Genomic DNA, 21,930 nt, shown 5'->3' with positions numbered 1-21,930 from the left:
TTTGACACTTATTCTGGGGGAGGGGGTGAGACTCATTACAGTACATGAATCTGACTTCTGAGGTAGACGTGTTATACATATATATCAGGAGATGTAGATGAAGTTGCAGTCAGACACATCACATTTCTCCCACGCCAAAAAAAAAAAAAAAAAATCAAATCAGATTATTGGGGGGCATGCCCCCCTCATCCCTCTCAGGATTTGTGCCAGTGATTGCAAAGCGAAAACACTTACGATTCACCTACGACCGCTCGTATCAAACAAGGATAAGTCAGTCATATCAAAGTCAATGAGTCACTTCACACCAAACTTCTCACAAACTCGTATTACTAACTCAGAATAATTTCTTCAGCACGTAGCCTAAAGTATAATCTAAACAAATACCCAAGCGGAAATGGTCCGTATCACATACCAATTCCTTATATGCACATTAAATGTCTACAAACACAACTTCAAATTTCGTTAAAGCAAATTCCATCGACGTAATTTTCTTGTTATGTATTGAAGGAACACACATTACGTAGAAGAGGGAACTTTTGCTCAACATTGTTCATTCACAAGAAGTAGACACTGAGCGAATTTTTATATTTACCCTAAAACTATGGCCCGAGCCCGAATTACACAAATCATTCATGAAACATTTACAACTGTCACAAATAGACATGAAATTTTGAGTTTACGTTTTCTGTATCAGTGATTATTTCATACCCCCTCCCCCACAGACACACATATTCAATACACGAGAGATGAAAGTAGTGCCGTGAAAATATATACTGTATCCCACGTTAAGCATGAGTGGGCCACCTTTTGAAATCATCATTGCTCGGTGTATCCTATACTTCAAATAAAACACTGAAAACAGTAAAACGCAAGTCAAGGGGCCAACTTCAACTTTATAACATACTTTGTTTGACCTTATCTACACCTAAATGAAAATGATATTAAATCCTTTAGTCTAACTTCCCACGATTATTTCCGCTAGCTAAGGGAGACGGATGATCTAGACAAGTAAATGATGGAAGAATTAGTAGAATACAAGTGTGGGATGAAACTGTAGTATCCCGAGAAAACCTCCGGGATACGTTGTTCACCCCTAACTTGCAGTAGTAGTGGCCCCGTTATATTGCGTCGAGTCAGCAAAAATTTTTGTGACGTCATAGGTCAAAGGTCAATGACCTTGGCCCGGGGTCAATGACCTAGGGGTACCTAGGACCACCCCCTCTAAATTTTGGCAGGGGTACCTTGACCCACCCCCTAAATTTTGGCAGGGATACATAGGACCAACCCCTTAAATTTTGGAAAATGCCAAATTTAAAAATTTGGTATGGTAGCCTAGGACCATAGTATGTACCTCTATCAGTATTGGGTGTCTATGTCGTTCCCTTTTATGGGTAAAAAATTGCCAAAAATTTAAATTTCGGGGGTTTTTGACCTAATTTATCCCCTTGGATGAAGTATTATTACCCTATATAGTTATATGGGCGTATACAGGGGTCCATTACATTTCATAAGACATGGGTATATTAATGCACCCCTTGAAAAATTTGGGAGGGGTACCATGGCCCACCCCTTAAATTTTGGAAATTGCCCAATTTCAACATTGGGTATTGTAGTACCGGACACTAATATGTATCATGATAAATTTGGGTGGTCCACCTCGTTCCCTTTTAGGGGTACAAAATTGCCAAAATATAAACGTAAGCAATACGTTATACCACGTGTTTTGTTTCGACCTAAGTTATCCTTTTGATGAGGTGTTATTACCCTATATGGTTATATGGGCGTATACAGGGGTCCATTACCTTTCATAAGACATGGGTATATTAATGCACCCCTTTAAAAATTTGGGAGGGGTACCTTGGCCCACCCCTTCATTTTTAGAAATTGCCCAATTTAAACATTTGGTATTATAGTATAGGACGCTAATATGGATCACTATAAATTTGGGTGGTCCACCTCGTTCCCTTTTAGGGGTACAAAATTGCCAAATTTTAGTACAACCACGTGTTTGGTTTTTAACCTAATTTATCTCCTTGGATGAGGTCCTATTACCTTATATGGTTATATGGTCATGTATAGGTGTTCATTCCCTATCATAAGACATAGGTACATTGGTGCACCCCTTTAAATTTTTAGGAGGGGGTACCCTGGCCCACCCCCTTCAATTTCAGAAATTCTCCAATTTAAACATTTGGTATTATAGTATAGGACGCTAATATGGATCACTATAAATTTGGATGGTCCATCTCGTTCCCTTTCATGGGTACGAAATTGCCAAATTTAGGTACAACCACGTGTTTGGTTTTTGATTTAATTTATTCCCTTGGATGAGGTCCTATTACCTTATATGGTTATATGGTCATGTATAGGGGTCCATTTCCTATCATAAGACATAGGTACATTTTTGCACGCCTTTAAATTTTTGGGAGAGGTACCTTCGCCCACCCCTTTAATTTTGGAAATTGTTCAATTTAAACATTTGGTATTACAGTATAGGACCCTAATATGGATCACTATAAATTTGGGTGGTCCACCTCGTTCCCTTTTTAGGGGTACAAAATTGCCAAAATATAAACGTAAGCAATACGTTGTACCACGTGTTTGGTTTTTGACCTAATTTATCTCCTTGGATGAGGTCCTATTACCTTATATGGTTATATTGTAATGTATAGGTGTTCATTTCCTATCATAAGACATAGGTACATTGGTGCATCCCTTTTAATTTTAGGAGAGGTACGTACCTTGGCCCGCCCCTTAAATTTTGGATTTTTTTTTGATTTAAGCATTCGGTATTATAGTACAGGACCTTAATATGTATCATGATAAATTTGGATGGTCCACATCGTCCACTTTCATGGGTACGAAATTGCCAAAATATAAACGTAAGCAATACGTTGTACCACGTGTTTGACATTTTGACCCAATTTATCTCTTGGATGAGGTCCTATTACCTTATATGTTTATATGGTTATGTATAGGGGTCTATTCCCTATCATAAGACATAGGTACATTTGTGCACCCCTTTAAAATTTGTTAGGGGTACCTTGGCCCATCCCTTAAATTTTAGAAATTGCTCATTTTATATATTTGGTATTATAGTACTGGACCCTAACATGTATTATGATAAATTTGGGTGGTTTACCTCGTTTCTCTTTCATGGGTACATGTTATATGGGTATGTACAGAGGTTTATTACCTTTATATGTTTATGTTCCCTTTTAAATTTGGGGAATTATCAAATAACAAAATTCGGTAAACCTTTTTCTAGGACCCATTGGTGTTCCTCTTATGGCCAAATATTCAAAATTTAAAGGTTATTGACCGGCTTTATTATTGAATAAGTACAGGATTTATTACTTTTTTCATAACACACAGGTGTATTTGTGATCTTAAATTTTGGGAGGGGTACATTTCTTATTGCCATATCAATAATTGGTAATTGTTTTTGGGTAAATCATTGTGATCACGTAATCAGTTATTGACCTATGATGGAATTAGGAGTCCAGGACATTGGAACATTGAAACTTTGTAGGATAATTTGAGAATTGCGTTATTGGTTTTGATTATTCCCGCCAAATATAAACGTAAGCAAGACGTTGTACCACGTGATTGACCTTGATGAGGTAGTGTACAGGGATTCATTTCCTTTGTTGTGGTACTTCTTAAGTTTGAGTACACACACACTTCTAGAAAACAGTTGGTTCTACTCAGGTAAACATTTGACGGACATTATTGACATTATTGAGCATATAATGATATGATTAACTCTAAGACTTAGGTATATCAAGAGAAGTATTCTTTAAATTTGGGAATGGTGATAAACAGAATTTTAACATAAGGTGCGAAATTTGAAACAATACATTGAACTTTAGTCACAGCTCATAGTCTAAGATCATTGGTGGTGATTGATTTGAAATCTGATAGCTAACCTTATTGAATTTTATGACTCATAGACGAAAGGCAATACATGCTACAACACTGGCAAAGTTATTGTTAATGCAATTTGATTGGTTGATCACTATCTTTCCTGCAATCTGATTGGTTGATGATTTTCAAATCTTTGCTGTATTCAGTTTTAAGTTTTGTTTAACATTTAAAAATCTTGGTTTCGTTCAACATTTTGCACTCACTGATAAATATGATCAAAACCGTTTATTTGTAAATCGAATAGTTAAAAACCGGATAAAGTTTGACGGTTAACCGTGAAACGTAAATTTTTTTAGTTTGAAATTTTTTTGCTTGAAATTTTTTGTTTGAAAATTTTTCGTTTCCAAATTTTTTTGTTTGAGATTTTTTCGTTTGAAATTTTTTGTTTGAAAATTTTTGTTCGAAAATTTTGTTTAAAATTTTTCGTTTCCAAATTTTTTGTTTGAAATTTTTTTCGCTTCAAAATTTTGTTTGAATTTTTTTCGTTTGAAATTTTTTGTTTGAATTTTTTTTCGTTTCAAAATTTTGTTTCAAAGATTTTTGTTTGAAATTTTTGTTTCAAAGTTTGGTTCGACATTTTTAAAAGTTTGTGCACTCATTAGTAAAGAACCGGAACTGTTTAAAACAAAAACCTCTGGTAACACTGTTTATTATGATGCAATAGTACACGTCAGAACATGGGGTTGTACTTGAAATGAAAAAAAACAAATCATTGAAATGGATCATTTTATTACACTGCACTGGTTAATCACACACATCCATACCAGATAAAGGATTTGGATATTGTCGATACAATGTATTTTGAACTTCTTCCACTAGTTTGTCTTTAGCGTATAATTTTAATTCCAGTTGAAGGCTTTTAAGAGCTATTGCAATATCAATTGATGGAAACTCAATATCCATTTGATCACAAATAAACTGTTTATCAATACAGGTATGCACTAGCCGGAACTGTTTAGAACAAAAACATCTGGCAACGTTGTGGTGCAATAGTACACGTCAGAACATGATAATGCAACGTCATCAGTTTTGCATCATATATAAGTATCGTTCGAGTTAGTATTCATGATAACGTCATCATGGCTACTTGTCTGCAGTTTCTAAACACACGTGATGTGATGAAATCATTTACCAAGATTACTGATTTACAACAGAATGTACCTTATAGAATCTTAGCTAGCCAAATGATCCCTACAAAGTTTGGATTAAGAATCGTAGTGAAGGTTGAAAATGAAAGAATATAATTTTACCAGCAAGATATTTACCCATGGAATCATCAAAACAAGAAGAACTGATGCGTTTCTTAAATACTGGATCTGTATCTTTATGTTACAAAGGATTCTTGGGTCGAAGTCATCAACTTGAATTTAGTACACAGCCAGATTCGTCAGCAAAATCATGAATTCAAACGTCAGCACATTTCTTTCCAATGACGTCAGCTGTAGTTGTATGAATTTGGTTGGTCGGCATGACGTCAGCAACTGTGATGAAATCATGAATTCAAACGTCAGCACATTCTTTACCAATGACGTCAGCAATAACTATAAACCAGCAAATACAGTGTCATCCCACGAAATCATTTGAGCAAGTGCTTCTCAGGAGGAAAGATGTGTACTTCTAACGATAAAGAGTTCATCTTCGCAAGCTATTATCCAATAAATATATTTCAAACAAAACATGTGATGATTGGTATCAGTGCTAGAACATTTGAACCTGTGATTTGATTGGGCAAAGCAGAACAATTTGGTGTACAACTGACCTGTGAAGAATGGCAAATATTATGTTCACGAATCGACCAAATGAACGATTATTTTCATGATGAGCTAAATGTGACCATAGTCAAATCATTAGGCTCAAATCATGAAGTGGTGCTGCGTACAGTCCTCGAAGAGAAGATGGTGCTGTTACGTAAAAAGAGTACATTCCATGTCCCTCGCAACATGGTGTATCTAACACAAACGGAATGGAACAAATTCATCAGCGTATTTCAGTGTGTTAAACATGCAGTGGAAGTGTGCAACAAAACTAGTATATTCCTGAAAAAGTACTATTTTGAAAAATGTGTTATGCATATTGTACAACATGTATCTAGATATTGTGACGGTTGTCAACATCGTTCGTGGGTGCATACCTGTATTGATAAACAGTTTATTTGTGATCAAATGGACATTGAGTTTCCACCAATTGATATTGCATTAGACCTTAAAAGACTTCAACTGGAATTAAAATTATATGCTAAAGACAAACTAGTGCAAGAAGTTCAAAATACATTGTATCGACAATATCCAGAACCACTATCTGGTATGGATGTATGTGGAGTGTAATAAAATGATCCATTTCAATGAATTGTGTTTTTTCATTTCAAGTACAACCCCCAGGTTCTGACGTGTACTATTGCACCACAATGTTGTCAAAGGTTTTTGTTCTAAACAGTTCCAGTTTTTTATTAATAAGTGCACAAACTTTTAAAAATGTCAACTCAAACTTTGAAACAAAAATTTCAAACAAAAACCTTTGAAACAAAATTTTGAAACGAAAAAAAATTCAAACAAAAAATTTCAAACGAAAAAAATTCAAACAAAATTTTGAAGCGAAAAAAATTTCAAACAAAATTTTGAAACAAAAAATTTCAAACAAAAAATTTGGAAACGAAAAATTTTAAACAAAAAATTTTAAACAAAATTTTCGAACAAAAATTTTCAAACAAAAAATTTCAAACGAAAAAAATCTCAAACAAAATTTTGAAACAAAAAAATTTGGAAACGAAAAATTTTCAAACAAAAAATTTCAAGCAAAAAAATTTACGTTTCACGGTTAACCGTCAAACTTTATCCGGTTTTTAACTATTCGATTTACAAATAAACGGTTTTGATCATATTTATCAGTGAGTGCAAAATGTTGAACGAAACCAAGATTTTTAAATGTTAAACAAAACTTAAAACTGAATACAGCAAAGATTTGAAAATCATCAACCAATCAGATTGCAGGAAAGATAGTGATCAACCAATCAAATTGCATTAACAATAACTTTGCCAGTGTTGTAGCATGTATTGCCTTTCGTCTATGAGTCATAAAATTCAATAAGGTTAGCTATCAGATTTCAAATCAATCACCACCAATGATCTTAGACTATGAGCTGTGACTAAAGTTCAATGTATTGTTTCAAATTTCGCACCTTATGTTAAAATTCTGTTTATCACCATTCCCAAATTTAAAGAATACTTCTCTTGATATACCTAAGTCTTAGAGTTAATCATATCATTATATGCTCAATAATGTCAATAATGTCCGTCAAATGTTTACCTGAGTAGAACCAACTGTTTTCTAGAAGTGTGTGTGTACTCAAACTTAAGAAGTACCACAACAAAGGAAATGAATCCCTGTACACTACCTCATCAAGGTCAATCACGTGGTACAACGTCTTGCTTACGTTTATATTTGGCGGGAATAATCAAAACCAATAACGCAATTCTCAAATTATCCTACAAAGTTTCAATGTTCCAATGTCCTGGACTCCTAATTCCATCATAGGTCAATAACTGATTACGTGATCACAATGATTTACCCAAAAACAATTACCAATTATTGATATGGCAATAAGAAATGTACCCCTCCCAAAATTTAAGATCACAAATACACCTGTGTGTTATGAAAAAAGTAATAAATCCTGTACTTATTCAATAATAAAGCCGGTCAATAACCTTTAAATTTTGAATATTTGGCCATAAGAGGAACACCAATGGGTCCTAGAAAAAGGTTTACCGAATTTTGTTATTTGATAATTCCCCAAATTTAAAAGGGAACATAAACATATAAAGGTAATAAACCTCTGTACATACCCATATAACATGTACCCATGAAAGAGAAACGAGGTAAACCACCCAAATTTATCATAATACATGTTAGGGTCCAGTACTATAATACCAAATATATAAAATGAGCAATTTCTAAAATTTAAGGGATGGGCCAAGGTACCCCTAACAAATTTTAAAGGGGTGCACAAATGTACCTATGTCTTATGATAGGGAATAGACCCCTATACATAACCATATAAACATATAAGGTAATAGGACCTCATCCAAGAGATAAATTGGGTCAAAATGTCAAACACGTGGTACAACGTATTGCTTACGTTTATATTTTGGCAATTTCGTACCCATGAAAGTGGACGATGTGGACCATCCAAATTTATCATGATACATATTAAGGTCCTGTACTATAATACCGAATGCTTAAATCAAAAAAAAATCCAAAATTTAAGGGGCGGGCCAAGGTACGTACCTCTCCTAAAATTAAAAGGGATGCACCAATGTACCTATGTCTTATGATAGGAAATGAACACCTATACATTACAATATAACCATATAAGGTAATAGGACCTCATCCAAGGAGATAAATTAGGTCAAAAACCAAACACGTGGTACAACGTATTGCTTACGTTTATATTTTGGCAATTTTGTACCCCTAAAAAGGGAACGAGGTGGACCACCCAAATTTATAGTGATCCATATTAGGGTCCTATACTGTAATACCAAATGTTTAAATTGAACAATTTCCAAAATTAAAGGGGTGGGCGAAGGTACCTCTCCCAAAAATTTAAAGGCGTGCAAAAATGTACCTATGTCTTATGATAGGAAATGGACCCCTATACATGACCATATAACCATATAAGGTAATAGGACCTCATCCAAGGGAATAAATTAAAAACCAAACACGTGGTTGTACCTAAATTTGGCAATTTCGTACCCATGAAAGGGAACGAGATGGACCATCCAAATTTATAGTGATCCATATTAGCGTCCTATACTATAATACCAAATGTTTAAATTGGGCAATTTCTAAAAATGAAGGGGTGGGCCAAGGTACCCCTCCCAAATTTTTAAAGGGGTGCATTAATATACCCATGCCTTATGAAAGGTAATGGACCCCTGTATACGCCCATATAACCATATAGGGTAATAACACCTCATCAAAAGGATAACTTAGGTCGAAACAAAACACGTGGTATAACGTATTGCTTACGTTTATATTTTGGCAATTTTGTACCCCTAAAAGGGAACGAGGTGGACCACCCAAATTTATAGTGATCCATATTAGCGTCCTATACTATAATACCAAATGTTTAAATTGGGCAATTTCTAAAAATGAAGGGGTGGGCCAAGGTACCCCTCCCAAATTTTTAAAGGGGTGCATTAATATTCCCATGTCTTATGAAAGGTAATGGACTCCTGTATACGCCCATATAACCATATAGGGTAATAACACCTCATCAAAGGGATAACTTAGGTCGAAACCAAACACGTGGTACAACGTATTGCTTACGTTTATAGTTTTGGCAATTTTGTACCCCTAGAAGGGAACAAGGTGGACCACCCAAATTTATCATGATACATATTAGGGTCCGGTACTATAATACCCAATGTTGAAATTGGGCAATTTCCAAAATTTAAGGGGTGGGCCATGGTACCCCTCCCAAATTTTTCAAGGGGTGCATTAATATACCCATGTCTTATGAAAGGTAATGGACCCCTGTATACGCCCATATAACTATATAGGGTAATAATACCTCATCCAAGGGGATAAATTAGGTCAAAAACCCCCGAAATTTAAATTTTTGGCAATTTTTTACCCATAAAAGGGAACGACATAGACACCCAATACTGATAGAGGTACATACTATGGTCCTAGGCTACCATACCAAATTTTTAAATGTGGCAATTTCCAAAATTTAAGGGGGGTGGTCCTATGTACCCCTGCCAAAATTTAGGGGGTGGGTCAAGGTACCCCTGCCAAAATTTAGAGGGGGTGGTCCTAGGTACCCCTAGGTCATTGACCCCGGGCCAAGGTCATTGACCTTTGACCTATGACGTCACAAAAATTTTTGCTGACTCGACGCAATATAACGGGGCCACTACTACTCTTGCTTGGAAGGGGACCGAACCAACGACCTCACAAAACAGAATCAAGCACTATTATTGAGCCACTGTGCCGCATCTGCACGAAAGGTTGTGTTTCTCACAACAACTGTCAAAGTTACTATATTGATAACAGTTTAATATTTTTGGATCTTCCGCTCAAGATTGTATCATTGTAAGAGATGCTTCTCAACGTACTAGCAGTAAAATGTATTGAAATTGCTTTTACATTGTTTTATATATTAACGCGAAAAGGAAAAAATAAAACGATCCAAATTAAGTAGCAATTCTAATGAAGCATGCATGATCCCATATGGTATTTTAGTCCCCATACTCAAGGTGGCTTTTGAGGGTAAATACACAATATATACAATCATATAGTCCATATAAGATACTAATTAATATATACATTTCCCTACGTCAGGAGTACTAATAGGGTGGAATTTGGATTTAAACTGGATCGGAAGTATCACTGTTCATCTCAGTAAGCCCGAAAACTCCGGATTCACTTCTAATATCAGCAGCTTTCGATCATTCTTAAATGTATCCCCCCTCCCAATAAGTGTGCAAGGGCTGTCTTATCTTTACTGGGAGGCTGAACGTGGATTTAAATTGCACTGAAACTGTCACCAATCAGCTCATAGAACCGAAAACTATGGGTTTGACACTAATAGTGTTAGTTTTTGATCATTTTCGTCTCCTTCGCCTCCTATATATCTGCTACGAGGGTCATAGAAATGAAATGAAAACAAATCTAAGTTTTACGTCCCACGATTAGGCCAGCTAGGCTAAAGGATACAGTGATGAGAAAAGAAATAGTGGAATGAGGAAAATGGGAGGAAACGGAAGAGCCCCGAGAAAATCTACGTACACGGTGTTTTTCCACTACAAAGTTCACTTGGCGCGAGCTGCGATACAAGGACCACATGCACCAGAGGTTAGTGGGGTCTTACAGTTACGGTGCAACATACATATACCATTTATATCCTAACTCTATATAAAACTACATGAACTGACATAAAATAAATGGATGCTTCTGGTTAACGTGGAAAGTTGAAAATTGGCGCGATTGTAGCTTTCCGGGAATAACCCATAGGAAAATTGCCAAAAGTGAATATTTTAAATTTTAATGGGGTCTAAAGGAGGCATGAAGGTGAAGAAAATACCCATGTTATTTAAATAGACCTTTTTCTGGATCTATAATCCCATGTCTTAAATACTAGGAATTAGAATAAAATCTTGAAATTCGTTATGATTGTACGGCTTCGTTAGCGCTGCCTAAGTAAATTACTAAAAATAAAAATAATAACATTAGAGCGGTTTTATGGGGAACTGAAAAATCTTCATGTTATTTATATGGGACACCTTTTACGTCCCAAAATTATTGGGCACTACCTGTAGGGCTACATTGATTAAATTTGACATAATTGTAGTTTTTCGGGACTAACCGACAGAAAAATTGCCAAGTTGTGTAAGGTCGAAAGGAAGATGAAAAAATTCCCCATGTTATTTAAATGGGCCATTCTTGGACCTATAATCTCATATTTTAGGTACTTAAAATTGGAATAAAAACTTGAAATTCGGTACGCTTGTACGGTTTCGTTACCGTTAACTAAGTAAATCACCAAAAGTAAAAATTTCCAAGTGTAGAGCGGTTTTATGGAGAACTGGAAAATCTTTCCCGTGTCTTTTATATGGGACATCTACACTCCAAAATGTTTAGGAACTTCCGGCAGGATTAGAATGATGAAATATCGCATGATTGTAGCCTTCTGGGACTAACCTACAGAGGAATTGTCAAAAGTGAATATTTTTAGTATTTAAGGGGTCTAAAAAGGGGATGAAGAAATTCCGACGTTATTTAAATGGGCATCTTCTTGGTATACAAAATATTATCTTTAGATAGTTGAAATAGGAAAAAAAAAAACTTGGAATTTGGGAGAACTTCGGGTTTATTTAAGAGGTGCGAGGCCGTAGGCCGAGTAAACTCAGGGACCAAGAGGCTAAGCCCCCAGATGGTCTAAATTGAGGAAACGTAAATAAGGAACAAAGGCAAGAAATTCAATCTTGATGGAAAGGCTGATAGAGTGCGTGGCCGTAATCCGAGCAAACGTGGGAGTCTGGGGATGGAGCCTCCAGCTAGCCGAAGGCTAGTTATATGTATAAACAGTTTATCAAACAGTGTTAAGATCAAGTCTAGGAGGCCCAGGTGGGCAGGTCGTGGCCAGGGTGAAAGAAAATAGGAACGCTTTTAGGGTTTTTACTGGAAATCCAATCAGAAACGACCATTAGGAAGACGTAGGTGCAAATGGGAGAACACTAGTGTGGGCCCCACAGGAATAAAGAAACCCGGCATTATTTTGATGGAATTAAAACGGGACTCTCTGTTTGGAAAGCAAAAACACTAACCACTGGCTTACACCAGTCTGGTAAATGTCCAACTGCATTTCAAGGAAGGCTGAATGAATGAAATGAACCTTCGAGAATTCAAAGTAGAATGATTAATCAGGGAAGAAATTCCTTATAGCTTAGAAAAAGAGGAAAGTTCACATGGCCAGAGGAAACAAAACCATATCACAGGATCCCATCCAGTGAGAATTATAACCACCTCCCGAACACTGCTTGATATTAATAACATAAGCTTCCATTCTACACGAAAGAAAAAAAAATGCTTTATATATACTTTTACCGTACCAGGAAGTAGGTTATCAGCAACACAGGTTCGTCAAAAAAATCCCCCTAAGATTAGAGATAAAAGAAATTATCTATGTTGGCTGTACAACGCCCACGGAACTGTACGATACACGGCATGCAAGGTATGGTTCCAACTTCCGATGACAAAGCTTCGATAAGAGTTAAGGGGAGGGTAATATTTGCTCTAAATCAAGAAGAAAAACTATCTACCTTGTCTTTCCCGAATATAACTAATTGTATAGACAAAAATGGACTAGTTTCAAGCGACGAAACAAAATTGAAATTTTATTACTTTCCATGCGAATCCGTGACTTACTCGATAACTATGGTGAAAATAAAAGTGCTACAGTTATTTATACATTATGTTACGTTTCAGTTTAAAGGAAATCTTTGTTTTACGTTCTACACTTATGCCGGCTACCAGTGACGTAAGTAAGGGGGAGCCCCCCGGGTCCCCGGATTGGGAGGGGAGCGTAGAGCTGGGCAAATATTTATTTTCACTATAAAACAAGAAAAGGAGTTTTATCAAACTAAAGACCATAAAAAAAACTCAAAGTTAACAGGACAACAACGACTCACCAACCTTAGGATCATATCCATAGAGCGTAAGTTAGCTTCAAAGATATCTTTTGATGATATCGTAAAAACCTTTGCTGCCAAAAGAGCCCGGAAAGTAATTTTAGTTTCAGCTTTTTGAGTTTTCATTTAACTTACATCGATTTAAAAGATTTGCAAAAATGTAAGAGTATAATACCCGAGACAACAGCTTGATTGCAGAATATTCTATTCCATAAATAAATATTCTATTATTGTTGATTAATTCTACACATATGCGGATATAATTCCAAAAACCTTGTGATTTGCAGTTATTATAAGACTAAAAGAACAAGCCAAGCATGCTACTCAGATTATTTGTCAATTAAATACCAATTAGTTTGGTATTTTCTCTTGTACTAAAAATTAAATTTTGTCCTTCAATTTTGAAATAAAGCTTTATCATTTGAAGAAAAAAATTGAATAGGAGAATCGCGGTATGATGCGAACTTACGTGTAGTCGGGGAAAGTTTTGGTTTGGTTGGTCAGGGAGGGGCGCTAAGGCAAGTTCTTGACTCGGGCGACAATTATTGTAGTTGCGTCGCTGCCGGCTAGGTTTAAGGAGACTGTGATGAGAAATGAATGCAATGTTGAAATGATTGAAGTGGAAGGAAACGGGAGAACCTGGGAAAAAACACATACACGGTGCTTGCCACCACAAACTTGGCGCGTGCTACGATCGAACCAGAGACCCCACACGCCAGAGAAACGCTCCACCACTGAGCCACCCCCATTTTGATTTGACTTAGTTTATAAGTGAAACAACGTAACTAAAAAGAATGATAAAATCTCACCCCCGCCCAACCCCCAATCTTGGAACAATTGAACCGACGGTAAATGTAAGAATGCAAAAGTATGTAATTAGTGAGTACATCAATAAGAGGTTATACATATTATCTATATTTTACTCTTTAAAGCTCATCCACAGAAGGAATACTTCTGGAGATAGAGTAAGTGCAAACACTTCTTTCAAGAAGTCATTGGAAATCTTCCAAATTGACCAACTCATGTGGCAAAGGACTCCCTACCATGGCCACTCAGCCTAAATGACATCACGAACAACGAAGAATAAAACTGCAACCGTCTTTAGGACTGACCTATCACTAACTTCCATTATCTCTTCTACTTCAAATCAGTTTTAATGCCATGACACTTCGTATTATGTATTGATAACATACGCGAAAGCAAAATAGAAGAAAAATCACTCAGATTCTTGGAAGTATTTGCGAACGACATTTTAAGATGCTATTTTCCTTGAGCATTTTTTCATAGAATTTTACTATGCCTTGAAAGTAACTTGGTAGAGAGAAATCTTTCTAAGACATTACAAATAGTTATTTAAAGTTTAGGGTTTCATGACTGACGATTTCTAAATATTTTCAGAAAAGTGATCGCACCATTCAACAGTATTAAAAAGAACCCCAACCACTCATCTCTTTAATCATTTCACGACCGATAGGCATTTTAAGAAAATCGTAGAACTTTACGTTGGCGGCTCTAGTACCCCTTCTAATTGTCACAGGGACATGAACTATACCTCACTGTAAAGCTTATGGAACACATAATCCAATGTGTTAACTCTAGTCCGCCCTTGCCAAGCCCGTAGGTTAAAAAATAGAAATTTTTGTTTTTGAAAATATGTGACAGGCTGACAGTATTTTCTGTCATACACAGGAAAAAGTATTTTCCTGCGTACGCCAGACATTTGGTACAATCACGTAAAAAAAATGGAGAAATTTCAACACCAAGTGAGAAAAATCCTGAACATTTTTCCTACTGGAATCACCCTGTATATATTTTTCGACCCTGTCTATATTTTTCGAAATATTTTGGTCTACTCTGAATTTGGAAGTCTTAGCGACGACCCTAATCGTCACAAAAATATAAGCCATACCTCGTTGGAAAGCTTATGAGAGAGAGATTCCAATGAGGTAACTTTTGTTCCCCCAACGTAAGACAAATAACAGTGTTACCAGCATCCCACACACTTCGAAACAGTTTCTTCACGACTTTTTTTTTTTCTTTATTGCTCTTTTACGGGTTGGACACAGGAGGTACAAAAGTTACCTTGTTGGAATCTGCATCCTATAAGATGTTCAACGGGCTATCGTTCATGTCTGTGACAGACGCGTCGCTAGGGCTGCTAACGTCCGAGTCCATCGATATATATATATATATATATATATATATATATATATATATATATATATATATATATATATATATATATATATATATATATATATATATATGATGATGATTCTCGTAGTTAAGATGTTCCGAATGTCTCTCTCCCTTGCTAACATATCTGAGTCTTCCATTTTTTTATATGGCCGTTCCGAACGTCCGACGTACAGTCAACCACAAAAGTACCTGGACCCCTGACTACTATAATTCCATTACTTGGGGTCCAGGTACTTACATGGGTGGCTGTAGATGTGACATCTGTTTGGGCGTATGGTAAATGTTGCCAGCGCTCCACAATTTTCAAGTAATGTTCTTTTATAAGGAAATATACACTGAAAAGGGAAAATGCAATACCCCTCCAATTCACCTTCGCAAGGCCAATGGCCATACTCAGGGTATCACTAGTTCATTTACCTTTGTTGATACCACTCTTTGCGCTTGTAGCTGCTTTAGGGTGAGTTTCCCCTCCCAAATCCTGAGGGGGAGAAGGAAATAAAAAATATCCAAATTTTCCCCTACCCTTCCGCTACAGAGCCCCCGATGTAGATAAAATGCTCATCCTTCCTAAAGAGAAAGACCTAAACCACCTCTCTACGTTAATTGAGAGCCGAGTTACGGAGGTTTAAACTGCTGGTTCAACCTCTGAGCCGCTGGTCCTGAAAAGGTTAAAAATAAAAAAGCCCTCTGCTTTGCTTGCTAAGCCTCCCACGCAAAGCAAACGCGGGTTTTACGTTTTTACGACTTTCAATTCAAGCCGGAATTGATTGTCGGTTGAATTAGAGTAACGTCTCTTTCAACACTACGCTATATGAGACGTGAATATACAATTTAACGTCGAACCCACAACACATGAGGTGTGAGAAATAACAATGAAAGATTTAAACAAAATTAAGCCCTTCCTCCAGAACATTCATGATTCTTCATAACCATCAATTTCACTTATACTTAATTCGTGAGGATAGATGAAATGGACATCCTTGACATTGCACTCACCATCCATTGATAATTAACAGAGAGAGGAAATAGGATTACAGCCAGTGGCGTAATTTACAACACAAAGCCTTGTCCTCTATTTTCGTGCACGGGGTCCATGATTCTACTATTGAATTTGAAATTTGAGCTCATTACAGCAGCTTGGGTTCCACCTTAAACTGTATGTCTCCTAATCTCGGAGTCACCAAAATTACGAAAAAAAAAAAAAAAATCAAACTTAGAAAAAATAGCCAAAAAAGCTTAAAATGGGCAAAATATAAACACCAAACTTATTATTTATTGTTTTAAAGCTTGTAATATGTGTATCATTCGCATTGTGCCCGCGATACCAGAGAAAAGAGGACATTTCATCACCTACTCATAACAGAGATGGACTATGAACCTTGACTTTCGATACATCCTGTATATAGCACCGTAGTTTTAAGCTCTCTTCTTGCGTAAAGCAAAGCGGACATCTCGGTCACCGTTGTATACGTATTTTCCCTCTTGCTATGAGAATAACCAGCAGCTTCCTTCACAGCGTTGTCTAATTATCGATCGGAGGGATGGAGTCGTAAATAGTTTTCACGCCATCGAATGATACCAAGCCTTCACACAAAAGCTATCTACGTCCGCAGAGAACCTGAATTGTTTCAGAGAAAGAAAGAAAGAAAGAAAGAAAGAAGAGAGAGAGAGAGAGAGAGAGAGAGAGAGAGAGAGAGAGAGAGAGAGTTCCAAGTCAGGAAATATTTTCCGTTTGAAATCGGGTCGATCGAAGAATATCGTATATCTAAGATGAAAGGAAACTCAGCATTATACGGTACGGTATTTACAGAATATCTCTATAGTTCAATATCATTCTTCAGCGCTAGGGGCCGCGGTGGAATAGTGGCAAAGCGTTCACCTTTGGTGCATGGGATACTTGGTGCGATCCCACCTCGCGCCAAGTGAGTTTTGTAGTGAACAAACACCATGTGCGTGGGTTCTCCCGTTTCCTCCCACTTACTTCATTCTCATCAGCGTCTCCTTTAGCCTATGCCGCATACGCGTGGGACGTAAAACAATTTCATTTCATTTCACTCTTCAGCTCTAAGATGAGATGCGAATCTACGGTTTAATCACTGATATTCGCACATAAATCGAAATAAAGTGAAGTTTGATTTTACACGTCCTATGTTACGCACTTTACGGAGACGAGACGGAATATTGTGAAATAACAGATGCTGACTATTAACTCACGTGGCTGGCGATCAAATCAAGAACCCCGCGCACCATAGGTGAGCGCTCTATCACTAAACCACGGGAAGGTTCTAAGAACACAGGTCCCTCCATACAGGTTAGTAGCTAAGTTGGTTTCTTTCTGTACCAAAGATTAATATTTAAATCAGAGTATTGCCGAGCGAGCGTCAGGGAGTGAAGGTGGCTTAGAGCCCCGCAGGGCATGTTTTCTGTCTTTATTATAGATAAATGGGAAGGGGGACCTGTCTTGTAGAACCTTGCCCTAAACCACCCTTCAACGAATTAAGCCATTATGAGCCCTCGAGCAAAAATCGCAAACACTAAACTACTAGCTACGCAGGATAGAGTGTGCGCGTCTGATATATAGTTTTAAAGTTATCTTCAGATAGACCAACGAAACGGGAAAACTTTCAGGTTGCTAGGGTAACTGTTTATTAAAGACTGCTCATTGTCAGATATTTCCAACCGAACGATGACTTCCACATACTATCAGATATTTTGTTTACACGTGTTAAGTTTTAAAGTTATGGTTAATGAACTTTACATTTACTGAAAAAAAAGCACTCATGTGGCAGGAAAGGGAGGGGGGGGTCGAAGGAGGCTACAGTTGGGCGGCATCAAAACAGAAAAATCGTACCAAGACGAGGTGATGAGCTGGAGACCGCGGAACATGGAAGGTTCTCAGTTGCGACAAGGACCCACCAATAACGGCAGAATACCTGATGCTTTAATTCAAACAACAACAACAACAAAAGCCTGCCACGCAATGCTTACTTAGCACACCTGGGAATTGGTAAGTTCTCATATTCTCTCCTTATTCCAGAATGCATTATTTAAAAAAAAAAAAAACTGACATGTATAAACAAGTCCCTTTACTCAACATTCCTAATATGTTGTGTGTTTAAGCTGCTTTCTGATGCAGCCACGACGCTATTCTACTCCGAATATATTAGAAACAAAATTTCTTAAGTCGATACCACCTCAGCATTCACTTGGAACAAAAATGGTAAACCTTAGCCAAGATGAAACGAATTCGAAACCACGACCTCTCGAATACAAACAATGCTAACGGCACATTTACACTCTATCTGTTAGTATTGCATAGCATTATACTGACCTTTGCCGTTCAATGTAAATTGAGTTTCGAAGGGAAATGACACCATTCTCAATTACATTCTAACTAATTAGGAAAAGCCGATGAGATAACTCTCGTTGAACTTCACCTGGCTTTGCACTCAAAAGTCTCCGCGAGTTAGAAGTCCCTGGAAAACACCCATTCCAACTAATGCCATCAACAAGCAAGGGCGCCCATGTTGTGGTTTCCAAGGGGGGGGGGATATAAGCGAGGCTTCAAATATAGTTTCAAATTTTGCTATAACGTAAAAATTCTATTCGGCTTTCGATATTACGAAGTACGATTTTCTCTTAGGGTGGCACGCGCCCCACCTTGCCCCCCTGATGAGCGCCCTCGTCAACAAGGCATTCAATAACCTGCCGGCTTCCACTGAATCCCAGTGTCCCCAACAGAGATCGAACCATGGACCAAGCGAACAAAAGCCACGCGTACTAACCACTAGAAGCAGGAGAGTTCAATGAAATGTCAATACTAATGAAATTGTGAATGCATACCTACAGGAAATACCGACCGAGAAACAAAACAATCGAAGTAGATAGACAATTGGTAACTTGCGCACAGCCCACGGACATGTTGCAACACTGTCTGCTCATCCAAAGTTTTAAATGCCCGCAACATCAAGGCTCCCCATCGCGAAGAAAGACACAGTAACCCACGCGTTGTTGCCTGCTTAGTCTTTAAACACTTCTACTACCACCAACTAAAGGATCATTTAAACGAAATACATTCCACTCCTCGATATTCCAATCATATAACCTCAAAAGGTTAAACCGTATAATCCAAAAGTGCATTTACGATCTAAATGCCACAAATAACTTAAAGAGAACAGATTTTAACAAACACAATGGAACATTGTGATGAAATCAGGAGTCTCACCTCAATCCATATTTACACTTGTTACTACTGGTTCTTTGGTTAGTCAATTTCGAGCTTAGTGTCACGTTCAGCACAGAGGCTGTATGAGACGTGCAGTGTTTCATCTAGACATGTTAGAGGGTAAACCCCCTTCCCCCCTCCACGTGTAGCATGTAGGTAATAAATACGGTTTCCTCCTAGAGCTTTAGATTTTTCCCCCGAAATCCGAGACACTGGATAAAACACCGTGGACTATAGCTTAGTGTGGGATCCGAACCACATGAGCCCCTACCGGGAATGCACCCGGGTCTCCTGCGCCGAAGGCGTGTACACTAACCATATACGTATCTACGTGACAGTACTTTCGAACTGCGAAAGTAAAATCTCAGAACTGCCGACAAGATAATTGCAATCTTACTATCACCTTAGGTCTCTACACCACAGTAAATGTTTCCAGAAACTGAATCCATTAACATTTCTGACATATTGGGTTCAACTTGCGATGAAAACAGTTTTCAATTTCAACCAAAACTCAGAAGGTAAAATTAAAAAAAAAAAAAATCTACAGCAATATATGACCTCACATCGATCTGTAAGGATCTTACAGAAATATCTTAGCTGTAGCTTACAAAAAGAAACAAACCTTTGTTATCCCTGCAAGACCGAAAGTGAAAAAGAGTACTACTATTTTGTAAGAGAAACCTGTATTGGTCCTATCTGTATATCCTACCCCTATTACTACTAATACTCTGCAACATATTTTTAACGCTGCTCTGGGGTATCCCTCCACTTCTCCCTCCTGTAAATCCTTGGTGAAAAGCCCTCCCCGACCCTTACCCAAGTCGAACGCCGCCGCTCAGCGGTAGGGTTGGGGCGTCATCAACTATGCTCGAGTCTTTGTCCTACCACTGCACCGCTTGTATGGACCAAATGCTCTTTATCCGACAAACAGGTGCACTGTGGATCAGCAGGTGTGTTGGACGCTGTACACAATGTTTTCCCGATGTACTATACCGTATATGTCATCCTGAACAATATACATATATACTTAGGTACTAAATACATCCATTTTAAAGCGTACAAAAATCGTCCAGGGGGCACTGTCCTTAACGCTTAAAAGAAAGAAAAAAAACATTCGTTAACAGGTTAATCACGGTCAATTGTGGTATTATGCTACTCATATGATATAATATATTTGTACTCACCTTGCCAAGGAATTTCCCCTTTAAGTAGGTGGTTCTTGTTGTTGGGTCGACTATATATTCTGGTAGTTCGATGTCGTTATTGTTGTTACTACTGGTATTGTTACATGTGTATTGAGGGTCTCGCAACCCCGCTACACCAGAGTCTAAAGAATCATTGTTACAATAAATATCATTTTTTGTAACGGAGGGTGACATTATCCACAAATCCTCAGGTGGTTTATATCCCTGTGACACTTTCACTGTACCTACGCTCATATTCACTCCAAAAATGCACAACACACTCCTCCACGCTAGAGACTCATTCCAGTTGGTGCACTTCGCTTCCTCAAGTAATCATGTCCCAACCCGACTGCTCGCATCACACAACTCCGTTTCCGTACGCCTGGCTGTCACTGACTCACTCGCTACCAATAACCGGCAGAGGCGCTGCCTGTATTCCTACGTCACTCGTATACCCAACATCTTCTATGGGAAGGCAAGAGGGGAAGGTATCCGCCATTTTTGGTCGTCGAGATTATTGCTGTTCGAAGTTTTTCCACATTACAACAATGAACATAATTTATCAATTTAATTCTATGAGATTAGATGGCAAATTTTCGTGTAGAGGAATAAATATCTGGTTAATTTCCCTGATAGTGAAAGAAGTTGAATATATTTTACTATGTAAAAAATGCATAAATTATACTTTATTTCTAGAAATAATGTTATTCGTTTTGCTCGGTGGGTTGATTTCAGTTTAGCGTTCATTTCAGCAGTAAGGCTATATGAGAGTGGAGAGCACGGATTTCTCACGCTAAAGGTGCTTCGCTAACCACATAGCCTCAAGTTTCCTCTCGTTCGATTGATTAGCTTTACGAAAATGCTGAGAAGATTCTTATCAAAAGTCAAAGACTGTAATTGTGCTGTACTTTTACAATAGTTTAGTCATATTTTTAATGTTATTGAGTACGACACGCGTTCGTCCCGACATCAAGAACACTTAACTGCTTGTCAGGTGTAGGGGTACTCACTTTTTACCCGTTTTTGATATCCTTTTTTCCTCCCAAGGGCGTCATTTAGGGGGGCAGGGAGGGGCATTTCCCCCTGAGTTTGGGATGTATATAGATTTTATCAATAGAATAGTAGTAAATCAGTGAAAAACGCGAAATTTTACTTATATCAAGGGGTCTTGCCCCCCCCCAAGCAAAATCTGAAATGACGCTCATGT

General features: G+C 37.5%; 1 protein-coding gene across 1 annotated transcript in view; it reads right to left on the bottom strand.

Moving 5' to 3' along the window:
- Positions 1-21,127, bottom strand: part of LOC145687821 (serine/threonine-protein kinase PLK1-like) — a 168,263-nt gene extending 147,136 nt beyond the window's left edge. Inside the window, exon 1 of the mRNA XM_081761256.1 lies at positions 20,724-21,127. Within this exon, the coding sequence (XP_081617382.1) occupies positions 20,724-20,978 (255 nt within the window). The 5' untranslated portion in view covers positions 20,979-21,127. The remainder of the gene's footprint in view (positions 1-20,723) is intronic.
- Between the last annotated feature and the right edge of the window lie 803 nt (positions 21,128-21,930).

Source organism: Thermobia domestica, chromosome 6 (genome assembly GCF_964235325.1).
Source record: "Thermobia domestica chromosome 6, izTheDome1.hap1.1, whole genome shotgun sequence".
NCBI classification, from domain to species: Eukaryota; Metazoa; Arthropoda; class Insecta; order Zygentoma; family Lepismatidae; genus Thermobia; species Thermobia domestica.
Note: the sequence above shows the minus strand (reverse complement) of the source record. Positions and strands in the feature narration are given on the sequence as shown.